Source organism: Aplysia californica, unplaced genomic scaffold (genome assembly GCF_000002075.1).
Source record: "Aplysia californica isolate F4 #8 unplaced genomic scaffold, AplCal3.0 scaffold00206, whole genome shotgun sequence".
Taxonomy (NCBI): Eukaryota; Metazoa; Mollusca; class Gastropoda; order Aplysiida; family Aplysiidae; genus Aplysia; species Aplysia californica.
In genome coordinates, this window is record NW_004797476.1 from 196467 (window position 1) to 221521 (window position 25055).

Below are 25055 nucleotides of genomic sequence, written 5' to 3' on the forward strand. Positions count from 1 at the left end.
CCCCAACTACAAACTACAATTGAAGTAATATTCAGGCGCAACTAAAAATTTCTAGCTTTAGAAATTGAATTCGTTGTAAAAAAAAAAAAATGCTTCTTCCCTGTCCTCGCAGAATGAAAGATGATGCAAGAACTCTCGCATTTATAACCCACAAAACTTGAGAACGGAAACCATTAGGAGAAATACAGTGAGTTCAAGTTAGTCTATCCCGAGCGTTCGGAGAAATAGTCACTTCAAACTTTTTATTCAAAAAATTGTTAATTTTATGAAATTTTTGTTCAACTGTCGTGCTGTTACATTAGAATCTAGACCTAAGTCTAGATGTCTAGATTTTAGAGATCTACTGTTGTCTTTGAAACATTCTCCCTATCACTCACACTCACGGTTTGCCCTCACCCCTGAGACAGAATCTGAGATGATTTAGATTTTTCAAAACTCTTTAGTTTAGCTAGGCTAGATCTAGATATTTAGAGGTTGAAAGTGATTATAGTGGAAGACAGTAGTAACTTCTTATGAAGTAACCCCCCCCCCCCACACACACACACAGCCAGTAGTCCAGTAGACACACCTTCGCGGCCGTTCAGGCCCTTCCTATCATTCATCAGGTGCTGGGGCGTAAAAATGGTGTATTGCGCCATTGTGTGTAAATAATAAATATTGATGTTATTTAAAGTAAAGTATATGGTATGATGGTATTTTAATTAGGCATAATAGACAAATAGTTACAGATATAATTTCCTTTTATTCTTACTCAACAGGGAAATTGTAACGCTTTTCTTGTTAATTTTTATCTGTTTTGCACTTTACATGAGACTGTAAAATGACTTAAAAATTTATAAAAATATCCACATTGCAAAATAATAGGAGATTTGAAATATTTGATGGTTCTTGTTTGAATTATATAATTACACATTTATTTGGCCTAATAGTTGTGCTGTAACTTAATTTCAATGCATGCATTTCGGACCGATCCTGGTCTGGGCCCCCTAAAGTAGAAGAATTTTTGAGAAAGTTAGAGGGTTATGGTGGGGGGTATGCCCCCCCTTTTTAAAAATGTTTTGCAAAATAGAGGTTTGAAATTCTCTAGAAAGATTTAAATTTATTTAAAGAAACGGTTTAATATAATAAGTGGCCACCATGCAAAGATATGGCTGTTTGACCCCAAAAAGAGCAGTGCGTCATCTGTGTACCGAAGTGAAAGTAAAAAATTGATAAACCTTTTTATGTTCATTATACTAGAAAGTGCTAGTTGGTATTGATTCAGATAATTTTTAAAAGCTATTGATGCTGGACTCATATCCAATTTGTTAACTTTAAGATCTATGTCAGTGTAGTGTTTTGTAACTTTTGTAAACTAGTGTGTGTTGTTTGTGGTGTGCTTTGGCTTTAAAAAATGTTAATCAGATCTTTTGAAGTCCCTCTTTTGCCACTTATTGGCCTTTTATTATTTTATTTTATTTGTCTTGTAATTAATTAATTACATCTGAAGCTGCTCTAATGGCAACATGTCCAAGACATTTTTATCCGTACAAATGACCACCACTTTGAGAACTGCTTCTCTTCCCTTGAAAGTTCTTTTTCTGTCCAAGAGGACCACTTGTCTAAGATGACCTACAATATTCTCCTCAATAATGAGTGGTTGTCTCGGACAGGTTTGATTTTATATTAAAAGGTCCATAAATTATTGTGGCTCTGTACCCAGATTATGTCTAGTACTTACTTACTTTACTTTTACTTTTTTCTTCCGCTTGTACTGGGGGGTGTCGCGGCGAGACACAGGCGTCTGTCTGCTGCAAGGCGGGTAGCCTGTTGGAGGGACATCCCATGAACTCTGAGGGTGTCTGCCACAGATTCACTCCAGCGTCCCCTTGGTCTTCCTCTGGCTCTCCAGCCAGAATATTTGATGTTGTATGCCCTCTGAGCTGGTTGGTTTGAGGGCATCCGTGTGAGGTGTCTGAACCACTTGATCTTTTGTCTCTCAATGTGTGGTAGGACTGATGTTGTTCATACCATGTTCCTTATGATTTCATTTTTTATTTTGTCTCTTACTTCTTGTTTTGTTAACTGCTCTTCTTAAACGTGTCTTTTCACATGTGACCAGCTTCCTCTCGAGGGCTTTTGTTGGGGACCTTGTCTGGCACTGATATTATTTGTGAGCGTTAGTAGGAAAATGCGTTGATGAGCTTCGCCTTTTGTGCTCATGGTGATATTGGGATGTTTCAGGAGAGGGGCGAGTTGATAGCTGACTGCATTGGCTTTCTGGCATCTAATAGACTCTATTTCTTGATCTAATTTTCCATTTTCTGTGAAAATGCTGCCCAAGTATTTGAATTCGCAGCTATGTTTTAGTTTGGATCCATTGATGTTGATATCCACTTTGTCTGATCTCCTGCTAACTGTCATGACCTCGGTCTTGCTAACACTGATCTTCATGTCATATTTCTCGCAGCTGGCGTTTAGTTTGTTCCCTGTAATTGAGTCTTGTTGTTCATCATTGCCAGGTCATTTGCAAACATGAGTTCATTGAGTGCCTCTGGGTCTGGATTGGCCTCCTTTGTAATCTTATCCATGTAGATCACCAAGAGCAGAAGGGAGAAATTGCAGCCCGGATGTTATTGGAAACCAGTCCGATGTTCCAATGATAATACGGATTGCGCTTCTGCTGTTGGCATAGATAGCCCTGATATTGTCTGGCAGTTGTCCCTTGAAGTCGTACTGCTCAAGGATCTTCCATAGCTTGTTTCTATTAACTCGATCAAAGGCTTTTTCCTGATCCACAAATACGAGATGGAGTTATGTCTAGTAGAACTTTGAATTTGCGTGACAGTGAGTCAGTGACTGTGTCAGTGATAACGTTCTTTTCCTACTGCTTCATTCATAAAACCAATTTGCCTAAGTACTTCGCCTTTGAAATGGAACTATGTTTTTCTTGTAAATATACATCAAACTTGACCACAAATGTCTTTCCGTAAGTTTATGTGTATAGAAATTGTTTTCTTAAATTTTTTTCTTTCATAAGGTGAGTCATGGATAAATCTGGTGAGAGTGAAGAAGTGACACAGACGAACGAAGATCTTGTAGCAGTTCCTGAAGCAGATGATGACTCTACAAGAGGAAGTTTTGATAGTGGAGGTATCGTCATGGGTTATTATATCTCTAAATCTAAATCATTTTTTGTTCCTTTGAGAATCGAGTTAACCGAATTTGTTGTTTTATAAATATAGTGATACACTTTTTTTCATCGAAATGTCTAAATTTAGAATAAAATGGCTTGGCACTTTTGTAAATTCTAATACAGTAGTCTCTGCCTAAGATCCCACCGCTTACAATCCCGGTTCGCTTAAGATCCTGTTGTAACAGAATTTTTACTATACAAAAGTCACCCCTAAGATCCCACTGTGATCCGCTCTGAAGGTCTACATTCAGCTAAGATCCTGCATTTCTGATCATAGTTTACGGAACAAACACCCCGGCGGGCACGGCACAGCCGATCAACCAAGAATGAAAAGTTGAGATGAATGAACTGCCCGTTACATCAAAGATCAGCCACTCTCTTGAATGTGATCACATAAAACATTGTAAAACTCGATTAAACAGTACAATGTTTGTCCCAGATGGGATCACACGGATGTGTGAATTAACCTAAACGTTTGTTTTCCCCCGAACTTTGCACTCGCACCTGAGCTCTCCACCTAAACTTAACATCACTTCGCTCCAGGTGGGATCACATCGTGCTGTGAACTCTTCCCTGACCATTGCAGCAGTTTTCTCTATTCCTGAGTTTGTGAGACAGACTGAATTTTAATTTATGTGGTCACGACATAATGGTGCATAACGACAAAGGCGAGGGAACTTGGTCAGAGAAAGAAAGCTATAAATTTTCGATAGGTAACGGTGAGGTACAACTGGATAAGCGTAGATCTTGAGACGCACGATAGGATAATAAGTGAAAATGGCACGCCTCTTGCCACCATGCACTGTGATAGGTCATCAATGTTAACCACTCCAGATCACCATGTGTCATAAACCCACCCAGGGGGTGAAGTCAGTTCATTTTAAAGTGGAGGGAGACTTTTTACCGATTATGAGCCTTAACATGGGTCACCGTAGATTCTTCCCTAGGTTCATGGGCTACGACCTCGCATTTTCCTTGCTCCCGAGCACCGGGATCATAGGCGGAGATTATTGTAAAATTAAGATGCGCCATGAAGAAATAGTTTACAAAATACATTATATTATGGTTGCATTTCTTTTTGGCCTAAGTTTGACTTAAACGCCATCACCGTGAAGTTATTATATATATATTTATTATACCATGTTTCCGTTGTTTCACTTCAGGTTTTTGCTCAATTCTTTCTTTTTCTGTCGTTGCTGATGCAAGGCTCATTTTTGAAGGATTTGTTTTATTCAGAAAGACGGATTGCATCATAGAGTACTACAAAAATAGTATACTATTAATTATTCTTTTCATGCACATTTGTTTGCTGGTTGCCTAGTTTTGATTTTGAGATTTCACATATTGACTCTAGTAGTTGTATTATCTATGAATAATTGGAAGTCATTATTAGTGGGGGGGGGGGGGGTGTCTCATTATCACTATTTGATTGAATCTTCCTTCCCTCCTTTCGAAAGAGAGCAACATATTGTCAGTTTGAGTTTGTTAGCTTTTGAGTACTTAATGGGCTGCTTGCATTGTATGCTTCCCAGGAAGTCGAGAATGCTTCTAGTGTTCCAGAGTCTGTTGAGGTTATAATATAGATTGTAAAACGCAAAGAGCTTGCTGTTGAGAGGGGAATGCGTTATACAAATGCTTTATGAATTATTATTATTATATTTATGAGCTTGGCTTAAATCTAGCTTAATTTCTGTTAAACTATAATGGGGTGTATTCCAGTACATTACTGTGTTAATTAAAATCCCCAGAGAAAGAAAAACTACTAATGATTTTTCAATTTATCTTTTTTTTAAAAATCAATTTGTCATCAGTGGCAACTGAAGATATGAAAGTGGACCTGGAGTCTGATGGGGTTGTTGAAGCGATGACTTTGTCCGGAACTGATGGGCAGGAGGATTCTCATCCTCGAAAAAGAAAAAGAGAAGTTGGTTGTTTTTTTTGTTTCTATTCAAAATAAAAGAATATCTTTCCTTAGTTTTTTGTTTCTAATAACAATAATAAAGTACTTTCCCATTTTAAAAATTATTTTTATACTTCCTTAATTTTGAACATATTACATTATGGTGGGAGTTGTGGTTGGGGGAGGCGTTTTCACTCATTTTCATGTCCAGTAAAATAACAACATATCACGGTTTACTTTTGTCTGAAGCTGCTTCAGTTGTGGATAAGATTATACTTAAAAGTGAAAATTTGTAGATTAATTATAATGAAGCTGTGGTGGCAGACAATGTATATGTGAGGCAGCGTGGTGGAATCAGGCTCTCGTCAATTTTTGGGCATGTAGAGTTATTGGTATCTTCTTAAAGCTTGTTCACTTGTTTTTATTTGGTTGAAAAAGCTATCCATTTATCTTGAATACAAGTCGAGATATTTGTGAATGAAGGAGATGGGGGTCACCTATTTTCAGAGGTAAAATTAGTGAGAAAATAATCGCCAAAGATTAGTTACTTCCTTAGCTTAAGAGTCCGTGGTAACTGAAAATAAAAATTTTTTGTGCCTTCTATCAATGTTTTTAAGAAAAATCCACACAGAAATGAGTTCTTTAATGGGCATGAAAGGTGATGAGCCAAAAAACAAAATTTTGATAAAAATTCACAAACCTGCAGAACAATTCAAGTTTCTTCACTTTGATTATTTTGACAAGAGCCTGATTCCACCACGCTGCCTCACATATGTTGGAAGTTTCTAGAACTTTATTATGATGTTCCTCCTGTAATCCAAACACTCATGGGATTGCTTTGAAGAAGCACATAATCTGCAGTCGAACTTGCAGCTTGCTCTCACCGCCACCTGCCCAGGACAACCACCTGTACAAGCGACCACTTGCCACATTTCCTCTTAAGTTTTGTCTATATACAGTAGTCTCCGCCTAAGATCCCGGTGCTCGAGATCAGGGAAATTCGGAATCTTAGGCGAACCACGATCTTAACCGACGAACCCAGGGAAGAATCTATGGTGACCCATGTTAAGGCTTACAATCTGTAAAATGGTCTCCCTCCACTCTACAATGAACTGACGTGCCCCCTTGGTGGGTTTATGGCATATGGCGAGCAAAGAGGTGCGTAGTGGCATGAGGCGTGCCATTTTCACTTATTATCCTATCATGAGTCTCAAGATCTATGCTTATCCAGTTGCCCCTCCCCTTTACCTGTCGAAAATTTATAGCTTTCCATCTCTGACGGAGTTCCCCCCCCCCCCCCCAAACCGCCTTTGTCGTTACACGCCATTACGTTGTGAACACACCAATTAAAATTCAGTCTGTGTAGAAAATTCGGGAGTAGAGACAACTGCAGCAATGGTCAGGGAATAGTTCACGGTTCGATGTGATCCTGCTTGGAGCGAACGTGTAGGCCCTACCCACCCAGCGAGTGATGCAAGTTTAGGTGGCAAGCTCAGGTGTGAGTGCGATGTGTGGGGAAAAAAAACCTCGTCAGTCAGTTCACCCCCCGGTGTGATCCCGTCTGGGGCAAACATTGTATCGCTTCATCCAGTTTTACAACATGTATGTGATCACATTCACGATAGTGGCTGATCTTTGACGCGGCGACGGACAGTGTATTAATCTCAACTTTTCACTCTTGGTTCATCGGCTGTGCCTGCCTGGGTTTTTGTTTCGCAAATTATTATCTGAAATGCGGGATCTTAGCCGAATGTAGATCATCAGAACGGGATCTTAGGGGTGACTTTTGTATAGTAAAAATTCTGTTTTCCTAAAACAGCGGGATCTTAAGCGAACTGGGATCGTAAGCGGTGGGATCTTAGACGGAGACTACTGTATTATAATGACCCTGTCTAAGAGGACCACCTGTCTTAGATAACTGCTTTTCTCCTCTGCTATCCGAACCTGACAACAGAGACCACATATTATATGTGGTCTTTGTTGTCAGGTTCGACTGTATGTGTATGGTGCAAGTTTTTTCATTTTTGTTTCTAACATTTACTTTCACAATGCAGGTTGGTAAAATTATGCTGACTACAAGTAGTTTTACGTATCCACTTGGTTTTGAAATTATTAATATCTTAACAGTACCTGAGAAAATCTTTGAGATTTAAACTTGTTTCGATCACGCTTAAGTTTAAATACCTGTATTGACATCTGTTTTTGTTGCTCTTGGTTGATGGGTGCATCCCCGTCCTTAGCAAGTGATCTGGTGTGGTTTATTTTGTCTCTCTTCCTTTTATTTGTATGTTATTTGTAGCAACACCTCTGATGTTTGGCTCTTATATATATGGACTAATTGTGTTGCAAGTGCCTTTAAACTCAAACTACTGGGGTGGTTGGCGAGTGCTCTGATGTGGTTTGCTCCTTCTTTCCTATCAAACACCTATCGTCCTTTTCTCCCCTCCTTCTATTTTATGTTTGTTACTCTCTTGTAACACCTCTAATCTTTGGCACTTATATGACCTCATTGTGTTGCAAGTGCCGTGAAGCTCTTACTAAAACTAAACTAAACCCAAGCTATCTTAAGTAACCCTTGACGTTTGATCCATTTTCAGACTGAAGGGAAAGGGGGCGGAGGGCTGTCATGGTCTAGAGGCTACAGTGTTCGCCTCTCATTCAATAGTTCCCGGGTTTGAAATCTGACAGTGACGGAAAATTTTCTTCTCTGAAATTTTCTCGTTTTACCTCCTTTCCTGCTCTCTAACCATGTTCTGTCGTCTGCTTTCATCTCCACTTTCTGCCCCCTCCCTCCCTCCCTCCCTCCCCATTGCCCACTCCTCTAGGTTCCCTTCTCTTTGTGCAGCCTTTCTGCTGCCACTCCTTGGCTCCTTCTTACTGCTGTCTTTCAGCCACACCCATGATCTTATGGTAGGTAAAATCTAATACCTAGCCATCTCGGATAGGGGCAAAAAATCTGTGCTAGTAGTTGCGCTCGTTAAATGTCCCTTGGTGGTCCTAAAATCGATAAGAGTAGGCTTCGGCCGCCACCTGGGCAAAATTCAAAATTCCTACCAAATTGACAATGTTTAATGTGTCCCGCGCACTCAGATGACCTTATGTAGTTGCTGTTAAATACTTGAACTAAAACAAACAAACTGAAGGGAAGCTGTGGGTTGATGAACACTATTCTGGTCTGCCCTTGCTCTTTATATATCTCTCTTTTCAGTGCTACTCTTTCCAATGTTGAATATGTTTGGTAAGGGATGTTGATGTTGTTAGGCATACACATGTAGTTTGCTTCAGCTTGGCTCGGGGATGAGAGTTGTTTTTGTTTATTTTAAGAATGGTAAAATACTTTTTTTTTAAATTGGTTCTTTTGATGACTTCTTTTTCCAAGCTCTAGGATTCTTTGAAAGTGAAGAAAATGGATCAGAATTGTCAGTTTGCCATGAAAAGCATGTTGCGTATTAGTGTTGATAAAGTACAAACCTGGACATTTTTTCCAGGAGGCATTTAAGGCTGCAGACAAGAGCAAGTGGTCGTACAAACTGAATGGTCAAGGTAAGTTCCATAATATAAGGCCCAATTCTAAGGGAGGAGAATTTTTATTGAGTATTTTGGTATTCCTGCTAGGATTTTGTTTCTCTCTCAGCCCTTGTTGGCCCTGACAGGCAGAGGGTTGAAGCTTGCCTCCTAAATGATCTAAACTGTGGATATGGATGTAAAAATACCTACAATTTAAGAAATTTAAAGATTTGCAAGAAATAGATTGCATTTTATTTTAAAATTTCTCTCTTTCCCATTTACTGCAATCCAGATCTACACTTGTCAATACTGAATTTATTGAACAATTACTGTAATTGTGTTTACATTTTAAGTTAAATGGGAAAGATACATTTGGCAGTTTGTTGCAAATTGCTGTAAAAAGATCAACAGACAGTGAAGTATACTCTGGTATCCTGAAATCTTTGCATTACTTTCTGTTATGCCTTCACTTTCTTGTCTCTTCTGTTTTATTTGTGTGTTTTTTTTAAGCCAGGGCAGTTTTCGTTGGAGCATTCATTCCAGAGTATGCTTTACAGTAATGAGTATAGAGTTTTTCAACCACTAATATGTTTTAGTGTAGTAATATAATGACTTAGATTACTGTTGTGTCAGCTTTGATGATATCTGAATATGATGATTGCCTTTGAAAGTATGTCATTTTGACTATGTGAATAGATTTGGCGTAAGCTTTCTTTCTTTGTTTTCAGATATTGGACTAGCTTTTGATGAAGCTGCCTTTCAGGTATCATGCATTCGTATGTAGATAGATATACTCTCGATTCTAAAAGAATCAAAACTGAAAGAAAACTGGCTGCATGATATAATTAGAACAAGAAAAATGAAATGCTACTATTTTGTCCACTGATTTACCTATTTGTTTAGTAAAGTATAATATATTTTATATTACAGGAAAGGAAAATGAAAGGGGGATTTAAAAGAAAAAGGTGAATATTTCCAATTCAAAACACGGGTATATTGTATTGTAAAGTATAGACTGCAATAGTTTAATTTAGTCGAGCAGTTGGCTCAGTTTATTGAATGAGTCACAAGAGTTTCTCATATCTTTAAAAAAATTATTTTATCAGGTTGCCCGGGAGAACTTGAAAGGATACCGATACCAGCTTCAGGCACGACTGGCCAAGCCCCGCCCCCCTCTGCACATGCAACAGCAGCTGAAGAAGAAGGAGGATTTGATTAACACGCTCAGGGAAAGGATAAATGAGCTGGAGAAAATATTGGGTATTTTTTTGCATAGTGCAATAGTTGTTGTTGAGGCTTTGCGAGGTAGAGTTGATGTCAAGTAGGGGCATCAAAATATCGTTCTGTGGGCCTCTTTTGGCCTGCAGGCCATAAGTTTGAGACCCCTGCTATAGAGATTTGATGTATAGGTAAGCCAAAGTTAAGTTGCAGTAGCAAGTGGTTGAAGAGTGCAGTCCTATTTCTTTACTGTCCCTCTATTCTCTGCTTATCTGTCGTGCTCTCTCTCTCCTAGCATTAAATGGTGGTTAGTGTGTGGGAGCTCTTTTTTTCTCAAAACAAAACTAAACCACAGCAGCTTTAGCTGTAACTTTTTAAATTCGGAAAGCTTTTCCTCCTTTACGTAGCCAATTTTTTCATCTCAACTGTCCAGCATCACTTATTTCCCCATAACTGAGCTCCTATTTAGCCTGTTTGTATTATAAAATCTACACCTAAATGAATAGAAAATGAATGGTCCAAGCAATAACCATACAGTTTGCTTATATTATAGATGCGGTGAAATTGTGGAGGTTTGGTAGATTTTTGTTGTGACTGTATACAACCGAGTGATAGTGTAACCCCCCCCCCAAATAAACTGGTGCATTATATACAAAGAGTTAATGTAGCAAAGCCAATTACCCACTGCGCTTTGGGATGGAATTCCAAAATAATAAAGACATTGAAAAAAATTGATAGCAGAACTAGATTCTGCACTAAAAATCGTATGGAAATGCCAAGTTTCATTTATATACTCAGATTCATTACTGACTTTTGAAGTTACCCCTCAAAATAGATCAAGAATCGTCCCACTTTTAGGCCATATCTTGCTATTTAAAGGTCCCCCAAAATTTAGCAACAAAAAATCCCAATAACTTTTTCTTTATTTATGGATTTCTAAAATAAGAAACACAGTTCTTAGAGCTTATTCCTCTTTCATTTTTAATTAAGCTTGTTTTAAAGCAATTTGGATAAAAATGTAATTTTTTGCTACCATTGCTAGTAAATGTCACTTCTAGAATGTTGTTTTGCTTTTCTCCAGAGAGCAATAAAGACCTCTGTCCGTCTGGTGACGAAGAAAATGAGGGGAGTTGTGAAAAGAAAACACCCACTCGGGAGCTTCTGCACTTCATCAAACAGCTAGAGGAGGAGAATGAGGAGCTGACCTCACAGGTATCTCTTATCTGCCTGTTGTAAGGTCAACAGCTGGTCAATACATAAACATTTTAGACTGAATTGTCGATGAGAAAAGTAGTTGTCTTAGACTGGTGGACGTCTTTGGCGTGTCATTTTGATATGAAGAAACACAAGGGAAAAAAATTGGGAAATGTTCCTTTGAATAGGTGATTGTCCAGAACAGGTGGCTTTTAGATCAGGTTTTGACGATATAAAGTAATGATTTAGTAATAGTGACTGTTGCAGCTCAGTAAAACACAGAGTAAAGATTTAACAACTTCAGCTATTTTTCTTGGTAAGAATCAGAATGCTGACTCAGTCATTATGAAATCATGCTCCATAGAAAGGCATTAAGTGACTTGAATTGATACAACTCCTTCTTTCACCTTTTTTCCCCTCTTTTTTTCAGGTACGGGAACAAGAAAGTAACAATAAAAGCCTTCGCAAAGACCTCCGGAGACTGGAAGCAGAGTTGTACCGCTGCAAATGTCAGGTCAGTTGTGTTAAGCTTCAGGGAAATTTGTAGAAATTATGTGAACTTCTAGAAGAGAAATAGAGGAAGGCCTAAATTATGTACTTGGAGGTTTGATTTAGATTCAGATCTAAAAAAGACTGAATAGAGGTGGAGAGCTCTTGTTGGTGACCATACTACAGCGTGGGGTGAGAAAGGCTGATGATGATGTTGATAATGATGATGTGAATGTGTAATATTGCAGAAAATGTTCCCTTAGCTTTGGTGTTTGGGGAGAACCTGGCTTGATCCTGTCGTAGATGAACGTTTCCTCCTAACTGGCATCAAACCCACACAACACCATACCAGTACTAATTTGCAGACATATCGTTTCTTGTGTGACGGCTTAAGTTCTTCTGCACAAAACGTTTAGATCATGTTATTTCTTCTTGATAGATAGCTTATTAGAATGTTTTCTCAGACAGATTCCGGTAATTTCAGGAGGCCTTATGACAGATGTGAGAGTCTTACTTAACGTTTCTTACTTATCTAGCAAATGGGGAAATGACTCTCTTGTTTATTACTTTCTCTTGGGCTTTTATTTTATTTGCAACTTTTACTGCGTTAAAACTGCTAGCCAGGAAAGTGATGATTTGCGGTCCCTTTCAAAATTAAATATTTACTTTATACGTACATTTTTGTTATCACTGATTTCGAATCTTTCATTAGTTTTCTTGTAAAATTCCTTTCAAATCTATTGGGGAACAGTTATAAAATCCCAGGAGGCGCATTTTAGGAAGTATGTTGTCAGAGAGGTTGGCATTTTGGCTCATAGTGTTCGATGCATGTTGTACAAGAACTGTTATGAAGGGGTTCAAGAACAAATGTTTTTTTGGGGGAAATTTTTTTCTATTATTGTTTTGCTTTGATGAGCCTGGCTCATAAATTTCTGTCCTGCCTACAGCTGATTGAGAACGGGATCTATACAGAAGCAGGAGCTGGGAATCCAAAAGACAAAAGAATCAAGGTAAACATTTCTGTATGTTCTGTTTTGTGACCTAAGAAAAGAATAGTTACCTTCTGAGAAACACGTATGCGTAGCCACCAGTATATCTGTAAGCAAAACCCTATCCCCAAACCCGGCCCATCTGGGACATAACGAGCACGGAAAACATTGTTTACTACACAGAATGTTGTTGATTATTTTGAAGATCTTTCTGACTTAGATGCTGGTAATGACAAGGACTACCCTGGGTGGGATGTGGAATGTGGTTTTGCCGATTATATGAATATTCATATTTTATCGCTCAGTAGCTCAGGCAGAGGAGCACGGTAGCCTCAGGAGGTCAGGGCTCCAAGGGTTGATATTTAGGACTCCTAGTTCTTCTTCTTCATTCTCGATGACAGTCAGTGGGTTGTTTGTGGGTGCTCTGGTGTGGCTTGCTCCTTCTTTCCTATAAAGAATCTTTTTGTATATTACTCTCTTGTAAAATCTCTAAACTTGGGCACTTATATGACCTAAATGTGTTGCAAATGCCGTAAAACTATTACTGAACTAAAAGATGATAGTTAAATAGTCAATGCAGTGGTGCGTACAAACTGTGCAGTTCTCTTTAGATCCTTGAAGCTACCGTACAGTTTTCTCTCCAGTAGTGTAGCATATTGCCATGCCTGTAAACTTGAGGTTGTGACGACGAGTGACAGGACAAATTTGAATGTTTGTGATTACGAAGGATTCAGAAAAAGCTATCCAAAAAAATATGAGGGGGGAAATTAGACTTAACTAGAAATCTGATTGTTGTTCAATGTTGTGGACATGTCTGGTCTCTTTAGATGGTTGCTTGTGGTTTGTAGCTATTTGGATGAAATATTGAATTGCTTGTTTCACAGGAACTTGAAGAAGAGAATGAAAGACTTCAGTTGGCTTTGTACAAGACTGAAGGTATGAACGAAATAGTGCTTCTTTTTATTGGACAAGTTAACAGATTAGTAGTCCATTAGTCCATTGTAACACGAATTTCCTTACTTAGATGGGGTTTTTAAAGTGGTGTTTTCTTTTTTGTTTTCTTTTTTTCAGTTAGAGAGGGTTCCACTGGTTGATTCTAATCTTTTCTTTCAGTCTGTTGCTTCTATGTGTCTGTTTTTCTGTTAGTGTGCACTAAATGAGTTAATGATTGTCAATGTGTTTGTCTTTGCTTAAAATGAAAGCTCTGTTGTTGTTTTTTCCCTCTTGTATTTATTTGCTCAAAAGAGACAAAAGAAGATCAACACCTTTTAGCCTAAATGCCACTGAGAGATTTTGCGTATTCCCTGAACTTCGAAACTGACTTTTAAGTACAATAGAATCAAGAAAAATGAATTTCAAAGAACATATAGATTCAGTCGCAAATGAAAAGAGGAAGAGAAGGAGACCAAAAGGATGCTGGACAGATAACATTAAGGACTTGATGGGTATGAATCGAAATGTCTATTCTTGGTTCGTTTGGGGTGCAATGAGCTATGAAAGTAAAGCTGAATGATGATAATTACTTTTTCCGTCAACAGACAAAGCGGCTGCTCGTGAGCTAGAACTGTGGAAGCAGACGGAGGATCTGAAGCTGAAACTAATAGATGCAGAAATACAGAACATGAACGACTGGGCTAAGTACAGGGAATGGATGTCTCTCAAACATGAGGCCTCAAAGGTATGTGCGATTGTTATGGTTTGTTTTTGTTTTTGATCACCTGACATTTTCACAAAGACTTTGTTCATCTGTTGGTGCTGCACTCCTCGCCACAACAGGCCTCCCTCCATCTTGCCTCCCTCCATCTTTCTTGGCTTCTGCTTTGTTTATATGGCTATAAAATTGGTCTATTTTTAATCTCTGAGAAAATTTGATTTACAGTCAGATATATATGCATATAATATAAGATAAGATAAGGTAAAATAAGATACATCTTTATTGTCCAGATCCTGGCTCATTGATTTGGTGTTTCACCACGTACACACGCGCACACACACACCCTGACACAAACACACACACGCACACACACTTAACACACACACACACAAACATGCACGCATGGGCAGTATGCTTGCACTAATAAACAGACTCACAGTCACATGCATAATATAAATGAATTGTATTATAAGCAATAATAATGTTAAGCTAGATACATGCTCAGTATTCTGATCGTAACTCAGTGGTGTTCTAATGCATGCTTTAAAATCATATGAATACTTATAACAAGATGATTAAGATGGATAATGGATGAAAATAGAAATAGCTGAAACCCTGCACAAGATATTTACCCAGGTTACATAGAACACAATACCACTCTCATATGCACCACAAACAACTTTATAATTCTGATTCTTTTAACTCATCTGCTTAAAATCTGAATAGAAATGAAGGATCCATGTAATAAGCATGTAATCTGATTATAGATAGAAAGACTTTCAAGAATTCCGAAGATTTATGTTATACTAGTAAGCAAAAGATCAATGCTGTTCGCCAACTGAACAGGTGCTCTTTATGCAAAAGTTATCTTGACATGTATTGTGTAACGGCCAGTTCCATCTTTACGTTTATTTGCCATGTGTCTCTACAGAAGATTGTTGTGGAGCAGAGGTCCAAACCGACCATTGATCCTACCGCTTTGCAAAGTCTACAGGACAGCCTGTCTGTGGTGCAGACATCACAGCAGACGCTGAAGAAACTTGCAGAACTTCTGCCGTTGTCAGTGGAAACACATGTTAAGGAGACAGGGAGACAGGTAAATTGCTAATAATGATGATAATAAGTGCATTTATAAAGCAAATATCGATACTCTACAGCATGCTCTTTGCACTTTCCAACGATTTTTTCTCCAGCGTGCCCTAGAACACTCAGAAACATTTTGGACTTCCTGAGAAGCATACAGTGGAAGCAGTGGATTGCACATTCCTTAGACACTCTCAAACTGACAAGATCTTTTGCTGTCTATAGGCAAGTACGCATTCCCATTTTGGTGAAGTGTGGAAAATTTGTGTAAACTGCCTTTCCCGAGGACACAATGTCAGGCTCCTGATGGGAATCGTACCCACAACCTTGCAGTTGCAAGTCTGAGAGCCTAACCATTGGGCCACCAACGGGACAGCAGAAAGTGTCACCAATTTATACTTAAAGGGAAACCTGTATTGGAAGTGGCGTAAAAAACAATGCTGTCGAGGGCCAAAGCGGTTATATCTTCACGGAAATTGTCTCACACATTTCTCCTCTGCAGGTGCACCGTGCCCTCCTCGCTGTCGAGTGCAATAACAAAGAGCTGCAGGCCAAGTACAGCCGCGAGATGAAACTGCGGAAACGATTCCACAACCAGCTGGTAGAACTCAGAGGTTTGTCTCAGACTTTGTGTCACTTTATTTTTTTTTGAGTAAGTGTTAAACAGTGCTCGCAACAGCATAAGGTCACATGAGCGCTCGTTTGTGTCTCTACACGGACTTTGCATCTCTAGTACTTTTTTGTCAGTAGGAAATTGGGGCATTATTTCCCGAAATATCGATGCCGGATTAGCAATGTTGGATTTTTGCTTGAACATATTTTTTCAACTATAATCGAAATAATATCGATTTGTCCTTCCGACTTGAGATATTCTTAAGATCTACTTTAGCTTTTTTTACCATTCAGAATTCTCAGATGATGGCCTTGTATCTGGTACAATTGTGACGTACAAATAATCAATATTATTCGTAGTTCTGCTGTTGCTTTCAAAGCAAGCTTCGTCCAAGGTCTGGTTAGTCAGGCCTGTCATCAAGACCCGTCAGTAACACTGTTTCAATCACGCGTTCGCATCATGTGACATGACTTCGGCATGTGAGTTCCTCGTGTGTCAGGGACCGTCCATTGACAAGGTCAACTTAAGTTCATGCATAGTGGTCAAAATGTCTTTCGGGACTTATTGGGGTGGGGGATTTAGACACTTGGACTAGGAATGCTTGACGTGATACTTCAGAATTTAATAAAAATAATGATAAAACACACACACACAAACACATGCAGAGGGCATATATTTATGGACCCCCCTGGAAATTTCAAGTCAGCTTGGCAGTCGACCTGGCACGTTTGTCTTTGATTCTGATTTTTTTCACCAGATCCCGATTTTTTCCCCCCCTCAGATCTTGATTTTTAGATTTCATAGAGTGGCAGGTCTGTATCCAGCAGAGATACTCTTGTGCAAATTTAACCTCTTGTACATCTAATCCATCCAACAGGGAACATCCGTGTGTTTTGCCGTGTTAGGCCGTGGATAAAGGAGGATGGTGATTGCAAGATAACGGGGTCATCTGTTCTGACCTTTGACCCAATGGATGATGGGGTCCTCACTGTGGCCAACAAGTCACGGAGTCAGGACTTTGAGCTGGACAAGGTGTTTAACTGTGACGTGTCTCAGCGACAGGTAAAGGAAATGTAGTCCTTCTTTTCCTTGTGCTTCTGGTCCACTCCATGAAAAATAGAACTGCAGTGACATATGTAATGTGGAGATGATGATTTAATGAAAGAAGTTCTATGCACTGGTAGAGCTATTCTGTATTTTGTTTTGTTGTTCAGTTGTTGTTTTTAAAAAATTAGAGACATCCTTCCTCTATAAAAAAAAACAACCTCCACCGGTCGTGGCTTTATCACTATTCAGAATTTTTTTCTCCTGGTCATCATCCTCATGTTACATGTGTCATTGAAGTGTCATTTTTCATGGAATTGCCCATCTATTGTTGTTGTAGTGGTCCCAAGCTGTTGTGTGTCACTGGAGGTGTCTCTGGAAGGTTCTACTTCCTTTTTGGCCGTCTGTTGTTAATGTTTGTTCGTACTGCTGCGCTATGTTGGTTATTCACTTTGTATGTGGGCTGGGCTAACCATTTGTTCAGTTAATATGCGAGTGGTAGGAAGGCGCCACTGGTTGGTCCTACTTCTTTTCTTTATGTTTGTTGTTTCTGTCTATCTGTCTTGCTTCTTCTCTGCACTACTATATGACCATTTTAGTGTCGATGTGCTTCTCTTTACTCAAACCCAAAACTCAAAGGTTCTCCTTTTACTTGGTTCAGTCATATTTGACAGGGATGTTCAATTTGGATGTCCTGCCTCTTAAGTTTCCTTACTGTGTAGAAAGGGCATCATATTTGCACAATTACCATGTGTTGATTATCTTAGGTTTCTCTTTATCAAAGATGTGATTGCCCAGAACTCCTTTAATTGTTTACAGGGTTCCCACTCAACTGGGACCAGGCCATATGCCAGGAATTTCATTTTCAGCTTTCCTGAAAGGGAAAACACCAGGAAAATGGATGAAAAGCAACACAAATTTTTTAAAAATCATGAGAAAGCCACTGGGTGATTGAAAATAACCTCTCGTCAAACATTTTCTAGACCCCTTTATGTGGTCATGTATCTGATTGGCCAGTATAATGCTTTTCTCTTTCCTCCTCTCTGTCATTTAAACAAAAAAAAACGAACAAAATAAAAAATTTTAATGGTAGCAAATTCCAGGAGAAAACTAGGAAAATGATCAGGACATTTTTTTCTACTCAATAAGAGGGAGCCACGTGTATATTATATTCAAGGGATACTTTTATGATTACAAATTTACTCATTTATCTCGGCACTTTGCTCCTCAGATGTTTGATGAAGTGTCTGACCTCATCTCTTCCGTGCTGGATGGCTACAACGTTTGTATCTTTGCCTATGGTCAGACCGGCTCTGGGAAGACGCACACCATGGAGGTAATCAAGTTGATGATAGAATTCTGCCCAAAGCTGACAAAACACCTTTCATTATTTTTGGCACCAAATTTTTTTTTTTTAATTGACTAAATCAATAGCGTGATTAGGGATCCGACTTGTGTGAAAAAAAAAATCAAAGTGAAACTTTCAATTTTTTGAATAAATTAGCGTTCTCAAATTTCAGACGGCCTTTTTAAAATTATGGTTGCGCTGGCAAAATGCCTTGGTCTTCTTTGTGCGACCATGAAGTGCCGAACCAGTACACCACAGACACCTTTCTTTTGGTTTATATTGTTTTTGTGTCCCTTTATTTCTTTTGACTTTCAAGGGACTTAACTTGTTATTCAATGGGCACACCTAGTTTATAACTTGTTGCTTCCCCTGGAGTAAAAATTTTAAACAAATTATTAATAAAGACTGAGAGGGAGAATTTGCCCTTTTGTCGGAGTCCCTATGGACCCTCCCCCTCTTGCAATTGACAACTGCAAGTGATTTGTTGAAAAATCTATCACCATGAAAATAAGACATCGGAAAAACAGTTGGAATTGCCCAAGATGGCCACACATTGTCGAGGGAAAAAAATGGTTGTCCCAAACAGTTAGACATCTTTAGCACACCTTTCAAGAAACATTTTAGTTCTTTGTAGTAGTGATGAAATTGGTAGTCTTGATGGAATTTGTGCCGTTACAACAGACAATACTGTATTGACGTACATTTTATGTCTTGTGATGGTGTTGAGTGGGGGCTAGTTGGTTGTCTGTAATGGTGTTATATTGGGAATTGTGCAACATTGAACAGTTTTGTACATGTATAATATACCAATTTTGGGCTTGATCTAGCGTCATACCGATAAAGGTGTCAAAACTACCGGATTTGCAATGGGTGCGGAGAGAAGAAGAAGAAAAAAAGCCTTTTTGCAGTGCCTCCCTATATGTATGCATGTGGCCTACTCATGTATGTGTGTTTGCCATCATAAACCAAATTTCCTCATGAGGATCAATAGAAGTGGGTATTTTTCTTTTCTTTAAAAAAATTTCTTGTATTTTTTCACTTTTGACAGGGCCCGCCAGAGGATCCAGGAGTGAATCAACGTGCTCTGAAGTTTTTGTATGAGGAAGCGAGAGCGTCAGCGTGGCATTACGACATCGAAGCCAGTGTCATGGAAATTTACAACGAACAGATTCGGTCTGTACATTTGTATTGTTTGTCAATTGTTGGTTTGTTGTTTTTTTGTTTGTTTGTGGATGTGTGTTGTGTCTGATGGAAAGGCTTTGAAGATTTCGCTGTCACTGGAAATATGGAAGGCAAAGGAGACATGTGTAGACCCAGGGACATTTATTTGGAAAACCTGAATAGCAAAGGTGATGGGGGGAAAATATTGGGACCATATTGGGTTTTCGAGAGCATCCGAGCTGAGAATTGAATGGAGAACTATGATTGCCTATGTCTGTTTCAGATCTGGCACTTTATGATGTGGTGCATTTGTTTATTGATAATGAATTTACTGAGAATAGCTGTATTCAGTAGCTGTTAAGGATTATAGATTGTTGGATTGTGCTGATAACACATGAAAAAGGACCAGCAACTGTAGTATAATATTTACGCTGTTTGCCATGCACACAACTAGCATGAGTTCGTTTTCTGAGAGAGGGAAGTTTTTTTAGTTCTTCTGTCTGGTCAGATGTGATATTCTATCTCACTCAACCAGGGTTCTCCCCGACGGGGAGAGTCGAAGGAGCCGACCTCTTCAAGGATTTAGATTATGTTGATGTTGTTATTATCGATCCAGCAGATTATGTTGATAAAGGCATACAATAGTTTAAGTGAAAAAGAAAAGACTTTTGAGAAGTAAAAACGGGAGTGATAGGTTGACAATTTTATCGTTTAAACTTGCCTGCGCAATAATCCTTGGAAACAAAAGCCCATTCCGGTTACCTTATCTGGGATTAACAGCACTCCACTTGACCAATGACTTTATTTTTAGTCTCGTGTCCAGATGTGGAGGGTATTGGCAAGTAGTGAGATAATTTGTGTTAATGTAGTAGTTATTGTCATATTGTTCAGATTGCATGTCTATGTTCTATTTTTCTCCAGGGACCTATTGAACCCTGACCCCATCAACAACAAACTCGAGGTCAAACTTCGACCAGAGGGAGGACTGCATGTCCCAGGTCTGGTCCGTGTGCCTGTCCACTCCCTGGATGAGGTTAATGAGGTCAGTATTGGTAATGGACAGAAGTTTTATGTGGTGCTTTCATTGTTAAACCGTTGAGCCTTGATCTCTTGAGTCTACTCAAATCATGCACCTGAGCTTCTCTGGGTCCACACTGAGGTGTATGTGCCGAGCCCAAAGTCTTAAAGGACTATTATCACCTTTTAAGTACCAAAATACTTTTGAAATGGCTTCAACGGCCAAATGTCCAACACAATCACCTTTACCACTATAGTTGGATCATCGTGGAGGGCACTTGTGGGAAGTGAAAAAGAGGAAGTCAGAAAAAGCTGGTCTGACTACATAAAAAAATGAACTGATTTGTCGACAAGAGAACTCCTCGATGGGATCTCTCTCTCTCTTTCTTCTGGCGCTGTGGCGTCATAAACGGTCAGCGATGCCGACAGCACGCAAGAACTTAACACTTGCCCGGGGGTCCTTGAAAAGTGCTGAAAGTGGGTTACTGAAATGTCTCAGCAGACCTCGCTGGGATGACAGAAAGAGGGAGTTGGAGAAATATCTCAACATCTTCTTTGTTTAGTTCCTCCTGATGACGAAAGTCAAGGAACGAGTGATAGTTGGTGAATGATGTCGTTTCACTTTTTGAGTACTCCAGGCAAGTTTACGCACTGGTTTGTCACCTCAGACTTCAGTACGGAAACGACTGATAAGTTACTATGAGAATATTTATTACGTATCTAGCTTAACACTATTAATGTTTATATTTACTGTTCATGTATATTATGCATGTGATTGTGAGCCTGTTTGTGAGTGCAAGCATATTAATGTATTATTATGGTTATGTGTACAGATGTGTGTGGAAGAGAGAATGTGTGAGGTAGAAGTGTGTGTGTAGATAGGTATGCACAAGTGCGTGTGTGTGCATGTTTGTGTGTGTGTATGTGTGTGTTTGTGTGTGTGTGTGTGTGTGTGTGTGTGTGTGTGTGTGTGTGTGTGTGTAAAACAATGTGCCAGGATATGAACAAGATAAGATAAGATGTATCTTATCTTATCTAATGTCTTTCTTCTGTCTGCTTCTCTGGATAGCGTTTTTTATATATGGTGGTTGGAGGGCACAGCTTGTAGTTTCTACTTCTTTTCTTCCCTCTGGTGTTCCAGTCAGTCTGCCATGGTCTTTTTCTCAGCACTAAAATGACCTCTACTTTGTCGATTTATTACTCTTTACTCCAGCAAAAACAAGGTGTTATCTTCTAGACTGTCGAAAAATACAATCAAGGTCAAATATTTGTAAAAATAAATAGTTATTAGTTTGCAGTTACTCATTTACGGCTGAAATTATTGTACCTGTTTCATAGCTGAAAAAGGGAAGATCACTAAGACTTATATTTCCGAGACGAAGTCTTATCATTTTCAAAGAACAATGTTCTATAAGAGGTTAAATTTGTGTCATTTCAGATTTCAGAGCAGGGTCGGCGGAACCGAGCGACCGCAGCAACCAACATGAACGAACACTCGTCCCGAAGCCACTGTCTGCTGTGTGTGACGGTGACCGGACTTAACTCCGTCACTGGGGACAGAACCTTTGGTGAGAAACAGTTTTGGCATATGAAGAGCACTCGGGAAAAAGAGGCATAGTCACAAACTGGAAATTGTGAGGGTGTCAATTTGAAACGCTTGTGGACTCATATTTGTTTGATTGGTGGTTTATTCTTATGTTTGTTGAATGGGAAATCTAAGCGCAATAATCAACTAACAGTTGAACAGAAATACAGTTATGAGTCAACAAGCTTTCAGAACTGATACTCTCTTGAGTTTCAGTTTGTGATTATGCCCGTTTTTCACATGTGCTCTTCATATGAGTCAGAGCCTATCTAAATCGGACATAAGTGAGAAGTTTCACAAATTGAGTTGCAATTGTTGTTAAAAAAACTATCACCTTTTCCCTACATTTGTGATTTTTAGAATGCAGTCAATCAGACAATATTTGACGAAAATATGGGAACTTTAATACTGCTAGATGCAGAACTATCAATAACGCCATAGGCTCAATTGACATCATGCTGGGCTTTGGTGTAGATGGCCATGGTTTGTATCCCAAGAGGGGCTGAAGTTTTTAAGGCTCTCCACCTACTTGGCTTGTACTATAATCTTAATTCTGAAAGTTTGCCAATAAAAAAGAAAAAAGTTATTTCTCTTTGGTAGCTGCAATGTACATACCTCTGCTGTGTACAGGAGCCATACTAATATTCCTTCACAAAAACTGCAACTTGACAAGAATAACCGCTAAAACCCAATGACCCGTACCTTAACAACCAAGTCAACTGCAATTCAGCAATGCATACACCTGCAACAATAATAACAAAAACTTTATGACACCTCCTCAAATGACAATAACAACAATAATCACAATTTTGTGACACCATGCGGCCAGCACCAACAACAATAACAACAATAGCTACATCCCAACAATGCCTACACCTACAACATTAAAAACAACGAATGTGACTACAACTCTGCAATGCTTTCACATGCAACAGTAATAACAACTACGACTCCTTGACACCCACCCCAACAACAATAACATCAACAACAACTACACCTCAAGAGTGCCTATACCTGCAACATTACCAACAGCAACAACTATATGCGAAGCAGCGGGCTGGAATCAGTCTCTCGTCAATTTTTGGGCTTGTAGAGTTATTGGTATCATCTTGAAGCTTTTTCACTTGTCTTTATTTGGATGAAAAAAATATCCATGTGTCTTGAATATAGATCTAAGTCGAGATATTTGCAATTGAAGGAGCTGGGGGTCACCTGTTTTCAGAGGTACAATTAGTGAGAAAATGGCTGCAAAAGATTGGTTATTTCCTTAGCTTAAGAGTCTGTGGTAACTGAAAATTTACTTTTTTTGTGCCTTTAATCAATGTTTTTCAGAAAAATCCACACAGAAATGAGTTCTTTAATGAGCATGAAAGGTGTTGAGCCAAATAACAAAAATGTGATAAAAGTTCACAAACCTGCGGAAAAATGCAGGTTTCTTCACTTTGAGTATTTTGACAAGAGCCTGATTCCACCACGCTGCCTCACATATCCACTTCAGCAACAATAACAACAACAATAACCTCAGTGACTACAACTCAACACCACCTACACCTACAACATTAACAACAACCACTACAACAACAGCACCTACACTTCAACATTCTCAGTACAGAGGTGCAGATTTCCCTGACAAATCTAGATTTCTGTAATTGTCTGGATTTTGCTCGACCTCTTGGTACAAGATGCGTTATACAAACATGGTCGATAAATTTCCCCTGCTGTCACATTTCCATGGGATCCAAAAACTCAGGATTTTTTTTTGGCTGGCCAGTTGTCACCCCTGTCAATAACATTTGCATCTCTCTGTTTTCCTCCACAGGTCGTCTAAACCTGGTTGACCTGGCTGGCTCGGAGCGAGTCAGCAAATCGCAGGCGGACGGGGCTCGCCTCAAGGAGGCACAGAACATCAACAAGTGGGTACACTCGTCTCATCACCACGAGTTGTAGACGTAGATGTAGCACTTTAGGGTAAATTTTTGGAATTTTGTAAAAAGTAAAAGGACGCAGGATAGCTCAGTCCGGTTGTGAAGCTGGTCGTCTTAATGAGAGATCTGAGCATGAGTTATCATTACTTTTCAGTGTGCAGAGCGCAGGCTTCAGCCTGCAGAGGTGCAACTGTAGCAGTCAACACATGGGAGCTTAAAAGAACATTTTCTTTAAACAGAGGAACCAGGTCTGAAAGGATTATATACTTGAAATAAATCAGAAAAGGTGATAGTTAGGGTCAAACCATCCTTTACTTGTTCTTTAGAACTATTCTCAAAATACTGACTACAAGTTTGTGGCACTGACACAGAAATACAGGCTTTGCAACTCCAGTCGAAATTCTAAGACGGCCACCCATTGTCAATGAGAATTGTGGTTGTCTTAGTCAGGTGGAGTCTTGGACATTGTCGTTATGATATCTTTTGATAAAATACAAAGGGGGAAGTGGCCATTTGTACTGACAAGCAGCGACTAGAGCAGGTTTGACTCTATTCAGTTGACAAGCACTGCTTGTCAGGGAGCTTTTTTATTTAGGTTTTTTTGAGAGTATCAGGCTCTCCACCCATTTAATTTACTCTTGTCACAGTTTGATGTTGAATGTGGGTGGTTGGTAGGTGCTTTGGATGGGGTTTGCTCTTTCTTTCCGATCAAACATCTATCATCCTGACCTCTCCTCCTTTTTTGTGTATGTTACTCTCTTGTAACATATCTCTTCTTTGGCACTTATATGACCTTATTGTGTTGCAAGTACCATTAAACTCTTGCTAAAAACTGATGTTGAATTGGAAATCCCATCTATTGGTTTTCTTCAGTCCTGTACCTTACCTCTGCTGTCGTAAGGGAAAAGGACGAATGGTCAAAATTTTTCGATTTTGTTATTTTTATATATTTCATAGAGTATTTAATTCTGCATCTGATTGTGTAAAAAATTTAGTCTTATCCTAATCCGTTGTTGCGTAATTGAGAGTTCGTCATTTTCCTGTACACTGGCGAGCTCCGAGCCAGAGCTCAGTGTAAGGGAGAACGACGAATGGTCGATCGGTCAAGGATCACTGCTCGTTCGGCGTTGTCCCCTGGTCTCTGCCATTGGGC

The 25055-nt window shown here is 39.2% G+C and overlaps 1 protein-coding gene across 2 annotated transcripts in view; it reads left to right on the forward strand.

The window, feature by feature from the left end:
* Positions 1 to 25055, forward strand: part of LOC101861892 (kinesin-like protein KIFC3) — a 35012-nt gene that overhangs the window by 2449 nt on the left and 7508 nt on the right. For both annotated transcript variants that reach the window (XM_035969992.1, XM_005099218.3), the window contains exons 2-19: positions 3020 to 3132; positions 4987 to 5099; positions 8564 to 8618; positions 9311 to 9345; positions 9689 to 9842; positions 10882 to 11012; positions 11425 to 11508; positions 12431 to 12493; positions 13357 to 13408; positions 14011 to 14150; positions 15058 to 15222; positions 15712 to 15823; positions 16700 to 16884; positions 18098 to 18202; positions 19263 to 19387; positions 20297 to 20417; positions 21831 to 21960; positions 23797 to 23890. In XM_035969992.1, coding sequence (XP_035825885.1) covers positions 3027 to 3132; positions 4987 to 5099; positions 8564 to 8618; positions 9311 to 9345; positions 9689 to 9842; positions 10882 to 11012; positions 11425 to 11508; positions 12431 to 12493; positions 13357 to 13408; positions 14011 to 14150; positions 15058 to 15222; positions 15712 to 15823; positions 16700 to 16884; positions 18098 to 18202; positions 19263 to 19387; positions 20297 to 20417; positions 21831 to 21960; positions 23797 to 23890 — 1970 coding nt within the window. In that variant the 5' untranslated portion in view covers positions 3020 to 3026. The remainder of the gene's footprint in view (positions 1 to 3019; positions 3133 to 4986; positions 5100 to 8563; positions 8619 to 9310; positions 9346 to 9688; positions 9843 to 10881; positions 11013 to 11424; positions 11509 to 12430; positions 12494 to 13356; positions 13409 to 14010; positions 14151 to 15057; positions 15223 to 15711; positions 15824 to 16699; positions 16885 to 18097; positions 18203 to 19262; positions 19388 to 20296; positions 20418 to 21830; positions 21961 to 23796; positions 23891 to 25055) is intronic.